This window comes from Etheostoma spectabile, unplaced genomic scaffold (assembly GCF_008692095.1).
Source record: "Etheostoma spectabile isolate EspeVRDwgs_2016 unplaced genomic scaffold, UIUC_Espe_1.0 scaffold383, whole genome shotgun sequence".
In the NCBI taxonomy this organism is placed as follows: Eukaryota; Metazoa; Chordata; class Actinopteri; order Perciformes; family Percidae; genus Etheostoma; species Etheostoma spectabile.
In genome coordinates, this window is record NW_022605597.1 from 275,815 (window position 1) to 286,003 (window position 10,189).

At 41.7% G+C, this 10,189-nt stretch overlaps 1 protein-coding gene across 2 annotated transcripts in view; it reads left to right on the forward strand.

The window, feature by feature from the left end:
• Positions 1 to 7,231: 7,231 nt before the first annotated feature.
• LOC116686516 (zinc finger protein 37 homolog) overlaps positions 7,232 to 10,189 on the forward strand; it is a 21,152-nt gene continuing 18,194 nt past the window's right edge. For both annotated transcript variants that reach the window (XM_032511536.1, XM_032511535.1), the window contains exons 1-2: positions 7,232 to 7,773; positions 9,389 to 9,871. In XM_032511536.1, the coding sequence (XP_032367427.1) occupies positions 7,581 to 7,773; positions 9,389 to 9,871 (676 nt within the window). In that variant the 5' untranslated portion in view covers positions 7,232 to 7,580. The remainder of the gene's footprint in view (positions 7,774 to 9,388; positions 9,872 to 10,189) is intronic.

Consider the following 10,189-nt stretch of genomic DNA (forward strand, 5'->3'; position numbering starts at 1 on the left):
GATTCGGTAGCGATAGATTGAAAAGCCAAAAATCTCATGAGGAGGTTGTTTGGGTGGGGTGATGGGTCAGCAACCCGACTTTCCCCCGGAGACCATTTTCCCATTGTTGTTCCCCCAGAGACCGCGGATTGTTTTCCCCTGCTGCCGTTGTTGTACCGTCTTAAAACTTTACATGGCGAAAGACATGTCTACATATCAGTGAAACTGCTTTGAGGACCTCACTTTACCAGCCTGCCGCTATCAGCTAATAGCTAGTGCTTATTATTTAATTTAGCATTTAAACAGTGTGGCTGGGTGTGACGCATGATGTTGGATTACTCATTTGCGAAATTGAGAAGAGAAAACAGCCGGGGGGTAAATTACTGTTTTTTTTACTACTTGTCATGTTGGTTTTTGGCACTTTACTAATGTGCCAAAAACAACTAATGTGCATGTATCTGATTCTTCTCCTCAGACGTCCCAGCTGTCGGTGGTTAAACCAGAGGTTCCCCCTGAGCAGCGAGTGGAGCTCCAGTCTGGACAGGAGGACCGGACCCCCCCACATTAAAGAGGAACAGGAGCAACTCTGGACCAGTCGGAGGGAGAGCAGCTTCGAGGGCACAAAGTCCATCAGACAGGTTTTCCGGACACACACAGGCTCCGATGGCCCACATCTTTTGGAGCTCACACACTTTCTCAGCACAACAAACTCCAATGTTTTCACTCACGTTACGCCATATTGCTCGAAGAATACCATCCAGTTGTACTGCAGCTTGGTGGCTAACCTTCAAAATAAAGTTCTTACGCTTAAAAAAAGTAGCACAGCAGTAAGTTAAAAGTACTCTTTTTTTAGTCATTTGTGAAACGTCGTCTCTAAGCCGGCTGCTGCTAGAGACCAATGTTATTTCTCCAGGTGAGGAAAGGCTCGTTTTGATAAGAATGAGTTTTGTAGCTCATTGTTAACCTACTACGTTAGAAGATGTCATCATTGTGATTTAACATCATTTCGATATAGAGTAATTGATCCAGAAGTTTTGAATCTGTGAATATCCCTCCTATGTTGCTCACGCTTATAAAATCTCGAGCACGGTTTATGAATCCTTGCGCACAGTTTATTTTTATTTATTTTATTTTTTTACTCGCTGACCCCAGGGTGGCTCCGTATGTCCTGTGATAAGAGCCGAACTGCCTCACATTCATTTAACCCTGGGGCCCTGAGGCCATTTTTACAGTTTAATTTCCGTCTGGATTTATTTATAAAAAGCTTGTAAAACATCAACCCTGTTGTCTACAGTCAAGACATGAACATCATTTTTTTTAGTACAAACTGGGTTATTAGAATATTTGGGCTGCAGTGAGGTCACTTGCTGTTAAAATGGTTGTAGGGCCTTAAGATAATAAATAAATGAATGAATCTTCCAGATATGTATTGATATCACAGACAGATAAGTAAACCTCTAAAACACTTCTCATATGTCTTGGGAGTCACACTGTGAAGAATAATCATATAACTTATACAGTTGATAAATACATGCATTTTTCCAAAAAAGTCAAGACGTTTTGCTCTCATGACTTTACTTTGCAATATAACATAATAATGTCATATTTATTGATATTACACCCCAGCAATGTATACAAGCAATATGTGTCTAAATAGTGCATTATTTGGCCTTCCAGAGTAATAGGCATTTTTGTGCCCCTCTGGCCTTCCATACAAGAGGGGTGCTCTTATCTCCCATATATGGCATGTACTTCCTGAAACAATACAGGACAGACAGAGAGAGAACGAGGAGCGAGCCAGCGGCAGAAATGGAGCCAAACGCGATGAATTATGGACATAAGTGGATCAATCTTGGATATAACAGTATGGATTAAAGCCCAAAGAGGTTGAAGTTCCAGCTGGATAGAAATCCCCTGTAGAGGCTAGAAAGACCCGAAAAGACCGCCGTAAAGCGAACTCGTCAGGATTTAAACGAAACCGAAAGTGAGTAATCGCTTGTATGGTTCAAAGTTATTAAACTATGAATCAGAGGTACTTTTTTACTCGTGGGCGAGTGTCCTCGGGCTCAGAGGGTTGCTAATGTCGTCAGATTAACAGGTGTGAATATTGTAAAAACTGCTTGTTCTTTTAAAAAAGTAATAGCAAAATGCAACAATTTGGTCATAGTTCGGAGCCCTGTAAAGAGATCCCTGTCAACATGAAATCACAGTTTCTAACAGTTTTCTACATGTGCTTGTATTTCCTTAATCTCCTCAACGTCCAGCAGCTGTTGGTGGTTAAGCAGAGGTTTCCCCTGAGCAGCAGGACTGGAGCTCCAGTCTGGACCAGGAGCCCCAGACCCCCCACGCATTAAGACGAACAAGAGGGGCAGCAGATTCAAGGGCTGGAGGAGCTGATATCAAGTTCCAGTTTCACTTTTGTCCTGTGAAGATAAGAAGATGATGCAGAGAAAGCGCAATCCTCACAGCTTCATAGAAGCCAAACTGAGGAGAACACCGGCAGAGAGAACAGGAGCTGATGGAGAGGACTGTGGAGGACCCGAATCAGCCAGAACTCAGATCCAGATAGTCCTTTACAACCAGCTGAGACTGAGACTGATGACAGTCCAGACTGGGAGGAGACTAGTGAACCTCAGACAGGTTAAACCCTCTGCCAAACAATAAGCATTAAGTGATGTTGGATGGTAACACTGGAAACACATCAGTTGCCCTCTGAATGTGCAGAAGCTTTGGCCGCAGGAAACCTGCAGAAACACCTGGATCCAAACAGGGAGAAACCATTAGTTGCTCATGTTTGTGGAAAAGATACCTTTGGAAGAACTCCTTAATGAGATCACATGAACTTCATTCAAAGAAAATGTTCCACCTGCTCAGTTTGCAAAGCAACTTTCTGTAGGCCTGGCAATTTGGATAACCACATGAGAATCCACACAGGTGAAGACCATTTGTTCTCAATTTGTAGTAAAAGATTCACACAAAAGCAACATCTGAAACCACACTTGGTTTCCCACCGGGGGAGAAACCATTTAGCTGTTCAGTTTGTAGTAAACGTTTTACACAAAAGAATACTCTGAGACAACATTTGACTGTCCACACAGGTGAAAACCATTTAGTTGCTCAGTTTGTAGTAAATTTTTGCAGACCGTAGCAATCTGAGACAACACATGGTTGTCCACCAGGGGAGAAACCATTTAGTTGCTCATTTGTAGTAAAGGTTTTGCACTAAGAAACACTCTGAACAACACTTGATCGTCCACACGAGTGCTGAATCTGAGATACCTTCAATTGCATTTTCATCCCCTTTCGTCTCTTCCTCCCCCCTTAGTCCGTCCATAGACAGTTAAAGAAGTGGACCAACAGGTCCCGTTGTTCGGGACCGAGACCAGTGAAGTCTATTTGAACTTGTGAAGCTTTAAGAGCGTATGTGAGAATCTGGCACGTTCACTCATTTCAGCAAAGATTTCACTTCCATTTCCTTTGTTTTAGGACGTGAATGCTTTTCTGTTTTGTTTACAAGTTTGTCTTGTTAAGTCTTTATTACTAAAAGAATGCTGTGCAACAACTGCTCAAACATCTGTTCAATTTCTGTACTTCAATATTTGCCACAGTTTAGTAACTGTAGGAATTGTAAAACTGGTTTTTATTACATGTACTGAAATAAAATCAAAATGGAAGATTTTTCACATCTGCTTCTGTAGAATAATGTCTTACTAATTTTGGATAATATAAGAATGTAAATGTTTTTATAAGACACCAAGTAAGGTAATAATTTAATTTAAACGCATGCCTGGGATATACAGTGGCTTGCATTTTCATCCCCGTGCTAAGTTGATTACAAAGAGAAATAAAAAATCATTTTTTGGAAATTGATCTTAATGCCTTAATTAAAAAAATAGAAAAATCCAACTTTAAGGACACACATTTTCTTTGTGAAGGAATATGTTTTCATAATAGTAAATGTTATTCCTAAATGCAGGGGCATAAGTTACACCCCCGTATGTTAAATACAGGGGCATAATAACACCCCCCTATTAAATACAGGGGCATAAGTATACACCCCCTATGTTAAAATAACGGGGCATAGTAACACCCCCTATGTTAAAATACAGGGGGCATAGGTATACACCCCCCCTATGTTAAATACAGGGGCATAGTATACACCCCCCTATGTTAAAATACGGGGGCATAAGTATACACCCCCCTATGTTAAATTACAGGGGCATAAGTATACACCCCCTATGTTAAAATACAGGGGTATAAGTATACACCCCCCCTAGTTAAATACAGGGCAGAAGTTACCCCCCCTATGTTAAATACAGGGGCATAAGTATACACCCCCTAGGTTAAAATACAGGGACTAAGTTACACCCCCTATGTTAAAATACAGGGGCATAAGTATCACCCCCTAGGTACAACAGGGCATAAGTATAAACCCCTATGTTAAAATACGGGACATAGTATACACCCCCCTATGTTAAAAATACAGGGGCATAAGTATACACCCTCCTATTTAAAATACAGGGACTAAGTATACACCCCTATGTTAAAAATACAGGGGCATAAGTATACAACCCCCTAGGTTAAATTCCCATAGGCGCCAGGCATATTTTTTATTAAAGGCCAGTTATTTCTACTGCTATGATTCATGATAAAGTTCCCTTGGCTTTGAATTAAAATACCCCCCATCATCACTTACCCTTCACCATACAAAGAGATCGGCATGGGGAACTTTCCATCAAATCTTCTCTCAATGCAAAATAACCCAGCTATTAGCCTAACTCAGGCATGTCCAAGTTCGGCCCAGGGGCCAATCACGTGCCGCGAACCCCTCTCCGCTCATTTCTGCCACGGCCACTGCAAAGAAATCGAGGAAAGTTGACAGTGAGGGCCGCCGCTTTCAAGAGAGATGGGAATTACAATACTTTTTCACTGAAAATCAAGCCAATTGTGTTTGTCTAATTTGTAAAGACGGTTGCCTGTTTAAAGATTTCCACATAAGAGACACTACCAGACTAAACATGCTAACACATACGACAAGCGACAGGGAGTGACCGTGCTGAAAAGTGAAGCAGCTCCGAGCTGCACTGGCATCGCACAGCGATTCTTCACGTGGGCCTGTGAGTCAAAAGAAAATATCACCAAAGCAAGCTACAAAGTGGCCATTTTAATAGCTAAACATGGCAAACCTTTTACTGAAGGTACATGTATCAAAGACTGTGTTATGAAAATGGTGGAGAACATTTGCCCTGAGAAGAAGCAAGAATTTGCGAATGTTTGCCAGGCACGTAACGTAACACTGTGGCACGGAGAGTTGAGGACATATCGTCGGATATTCAGAGACAACTGGGGGACAGGGGAGAGGCTTTTGATTATTTCTCATTAGCCTGCGATGAAAGCACAGATGCATCTGACACTGCACGGCTACTGATTTTTTTAAGAGGAGTTGACAACAACATGAACATAACAGAGGAGCTGCTGGACCTCCAAAGCATGAAAGGCCAAACCAGAGGATCGGATTTATTCGTTTCTGTTTGTGAAGCTGTTGACGATATGAAACTACTATGGAGTAAAGTTTCTGGGATCAGTACCGATGGTGCGCCTGCCATGGCTGGTGAGCGAAGTGGATTGTCCACACTGATCTGCAATAAAGTCAGCGAAGAAGGAGGCAACGCCATTAAACTTCACTGTATAATTCACCAGCAGGCTCTCTGCTCCAAACATCTCAAATCTGATCATGTTATGAAACCAGTGGTGAAGGCAATCAGTTATATTCGCTCTAAAGCACTACACCACCGACAGTTTCAGCAGTTCTTGCTTGACATCCAGGCTGACAGTTTCCCACAGGACAACATCGGTGTGCAAATGAATAGTTATGCAACAGCTATCGCATCTCTTTCTGTGGAATTTAACAAACGCTTTCGGGATTTTGCAGTTATTGAAAAGGACATGCTGCTTTTCTCTTCTCCCTTCTCCGTGGACCCTGATGATGCTCCTCCACAGCTGCAGCTGGAGCTCATTGAGCTGCAGTGGGACGAGGAATGGCGCGGCAAACACCAGCAACTTTCTCTTGTTGACTTTTACTGCAAGCTGGATAAAGACAGGTTTCCAGAAATGCGAACATTTGCTAAGAAAATGCTGAGCTTATCTGCTCCACATATTTGTGTGAAAGACATCTCGTCATGAACTTAAACAAGAACCGATTGGTCAGACTAAGGGACTCCCACTTGCGTGACATTTTACGCATTTCAACCACTGCCCTCAAACCAGACCCGGCCTCTTGACTGAAATCCAGGTCTCAGTATCACCCTTCTCATTAGTGTCAGCGAGTTATCTGTTTCTTGAGCAATCTGAAACTGAGTATTTTGAACGGTAACATCTGTCACTATCAACAGTGAAAAGCCCAAAAAACATTTATGCACTTGGATTTATGGAACTTATTTTTTTATTAAACTCTTGAGTAAGATTTGGTTATTACTGTTGATGTTATGAACCTGTAGATGTGACACAAACTATAATTGTCTGACAAATATTGTAAATAACAAGAGCAAAATTCACTTGTTTTAAGATTTAATAATAACAGACAACTTTGCATTACTCATAACTCCTGTTTTAAATGTTCATGAGGCCAAGATATTTTTAAACTCATGTAAATTTAAGATATTTCATACAGTTTGTTCAATGTTATCTGACTTTCCAGATATGAATGAAAGGCAGAATTTGTGTTTTTAGAGATGTTCACATCGGCCTGAGTGGCTTATATTTGGTTATTTTGTCATTTGAAAAATAAAGATAATTGTGACAATGAAAATTGTTTTATAACAGTGTGTATTTGCATGAAACTTTTATAGTTAAAAAATGTCCGAACAAACTATTGGCCCCCGGGCATCTTCACTTTATCAAATCTGGCCCTCTTTGCAAAAAGTTTGGACACCCCTGGTCTAACTGAAAATAACACCATGACAATCTCTAGGTATGGTGAAGGGTATGTGATGGGGGGGTATTTTAATTCCAAAGGACAAAGGACTTTATCAGGATGCATAGTATCCTGATCCATTAAAAACTGGCCTTAAATAATAAATCTCCCACCACATATAGGTTATTAGTCTGGCTCTGACCGGTAAAATAAAACTATCCATTAAAGACGTTTGTTTTTAAATATATAAAAGTTCTTAGAGCAAGACGTTTTTAGGAATTGAAGAATGTTTACCATTCAAATAACCTACTTCTTGTACCTCCTTTTTATACAAACTTTTATTTTGAAGGTGAGCCACCAAGCTGCAGCAGAACCGGATGTTACTCTTCGAGCAAAATGGCGTCTAACGTGAGTGAAAACATTGGAGTCGGTTTGTTGTGCTGAGAAAGTGTGTGAGCTCCAACAGATGTGGTCCACCAGAGCCTGTGTGAGTCCGGATAAACCTGTCTGATGGACTTTGTGCTGCTCACCTTCTTTCTGAATGTTTTACCTCTGACTCATCTCCCGGAAGCTACAAAGCTAATGACGCTAGCTTAGCATGCTAGCTGCTTAGCAACAGTTTGAAGGAAAACAAACAGCGTTTTTAACGGAGTTTGTTCGGAGGAAAAGTTTCTGTCGTCGTGTGAAAATGTCTAAAGTCCAAATGCTGAGAGGGCTGGTGGAGCAGCGACTAACTGCGGCTGCTGAAGAGATATTTGGGCTGTTTGAAAGAACGATAGCAGAGTACGAGGAGGAACTGGGTCGTTCAAAAGAGGAGCACGAGCGCCAACGGAAACGACTGGACGCTGTTTTCAGCCCTCAGCTCCGGCTGCACAGAGCAGGTTGGTACCTTTACTTCTTCTCTCCGTTCACCCTCTGGTTACACTGACATCAGACCGGGATGGGCCAGCTTCCAGGGCCCCTGTCATTCTGGGTCATCAAACCATGTTAGAAACAAAGTTAATTAGCCTCCATGATGCTAATGTGCAGACAGGTCAGCCAAAGCCAGTTCAGGGCTCCAGACTACCTGTTTCACTAGGACCACTACAGACACTAACTGAGATGTTGGACAGGAACTATTTAAGGATGCACAGCTTAAATCTACACAAGCACTATTTGTTTTGATGAGGTAAATAGTTTTATAATTATATATAATCAGCAACTGTGCCAAAGTGCCAATTGCTTATGGCCAGACAAGGCAACCTATATGTATTTTATTTCATAGAAGAAGCAGTCACATCCAGGGGCGTAGCACAAGATCCTGGGCCCTAGTCCTGATGGGCTCCCATGTTCCTCAATCCCCCCAAATATAATTAAATGGGCCTTTGTACATAAATCTGTAGGCCTAGATGATTATAGGGTAATAACTTTAACTAATACTAGGTAGTAGGAGTATGCACATTTTAATCCTCCTTTCTCAACATTAGACTTCTTTGCTGTGGTTACTAGGTCTACTACATGTGTTTTCTCTGCACCTTTACTTGCCAACCTGTGTACTACGGTGTCTCTCTGATCATATCTTAATTTATCCGGCATTAGTCCTGGATCCTCTGGCTAAAACTGGTCTGCATTGCTCGGCCTACTTTCCAGTTCCTTCTCTCATTTCCACACTGCTCTCAGCAACACTCATGCTCTCTTCACTCCCATCATCCTCAGATCTCCTCTTTCTCTCTGAAGGATACATTTGATATTAACCTATTATCCTAACAGTAACCCAATATAAAACACACTAAGATGTTTTAGTTAACACCTTTAAATCAAAATCTCTAAACATGGTTTGCTCTAATTTTATATAAGTTCACCTTGTCTCAAATCCCAGAGGAGGTGAGGGGTCTGTTGCTACTCCACTCCCCCCCGGTGTGACAGCCATGTGTTTCACAACGTTAAGATCTGCTTCTACTAAATCTGACATATGACACTGATTAGCCTTTTGCTAATTAAGACTTATGCCTATTAGTAAAATTAAACATGATTAAAATTAGTTCTGGTTTTGTATGGCACAACATTGTTAGTGTAGTTTATTTAGTCTTCACCAGTTACATGTTACCCAGTTTCATTTGATAGTGCATGTTCTGCTCTTTCCCTGGGTTTCAGTAGGTTTTTAACATCCTGGGATATTCAGCAGTTTAGCACCATGGATTTAGTTTTCTAGTTGGTGCTCACCTTTCTTTGAAAAGAAGTTACCAGGGCTCGGTTTACACCTATCGCCATATCTAGCCGCTGAGGGTCCATATGCAGGCTGGGGGAACGCATATTAATGTTAAAAAAAACTCATAAAGTGAAATCTTCATGCCATGGGACCTTTTAATGAGCTTCAGCATTGGCTCCACTCCACTGACCCGGAGTCTCTGTCCATTATTTTTTACAGTCTATGGTCTCAGGAGAAAGAGAGCAAGTGTTCTGGTCTTTTCTCCAGTAACAGTGGTGTCCTATTTCTGTTGTTGTCTGTCCCTCCAGAGCTCCCACAGCAACATGTCTGTAAGGAGGAGGAGGTTCTCTCTGACCAGCAGCTCTGTATTCAAGTGAGGAACTCCAGTCTGGACCAAAAGGACCCAGAGCCTCCACAGATTAAAGAGGAACTGTGCACCAGTCAGGAGGGAGAGCAGCTTGTCCTGAAGCAGGAGACTGATACCTTTATGTTGAATCCTACTTATGAGGAAAGGGACCACAGTGAAGGTCAGACTCTGAACTTAAACCCTGATGATGACACTCTAAATGCAGCAGAGATAGAGTCTTTAGCCAACATGCCAGTTATAACCTCTGTGGAATCAGAAGCAAACAGTGACCCCCAGCTCCATAGAGCTGAGAGCCAAGACCAGAAAGGAGGCCAGCATGGAGACTCAGGATCAGCTAGAAATGCAGAGCCAGAACCAAAGAAGAGACGACGCAAGAGCAGAAGTCCAAGTAACAACGTAGACAACACTAACATATCAGAGACAGGTAAAGGTAAAAAGTCTTTCATATGCTACATGTGGGAAAGTGTAATTCAGAATTTTGGAGACACATGAAAAGCCTTTTTATTGCAAAACATATGGAAAAGATTTCAGACGAAAGGATGTTTTTAACTGAAACATCTACATCTACTTGAGAACCCACACAGCTGAGAAGCCGTAAATTTGCAAGACTTTCGGAAAAAGATTCAGACGGTTCAGCGTTATTAAAGCATGTGAGAATCCACACAGGTGAGAAGTCACATTCTTGTGCAACATGTAGAGAAGACTTTGGACGTAAAGATTACTTGAAAATCCACATGACACC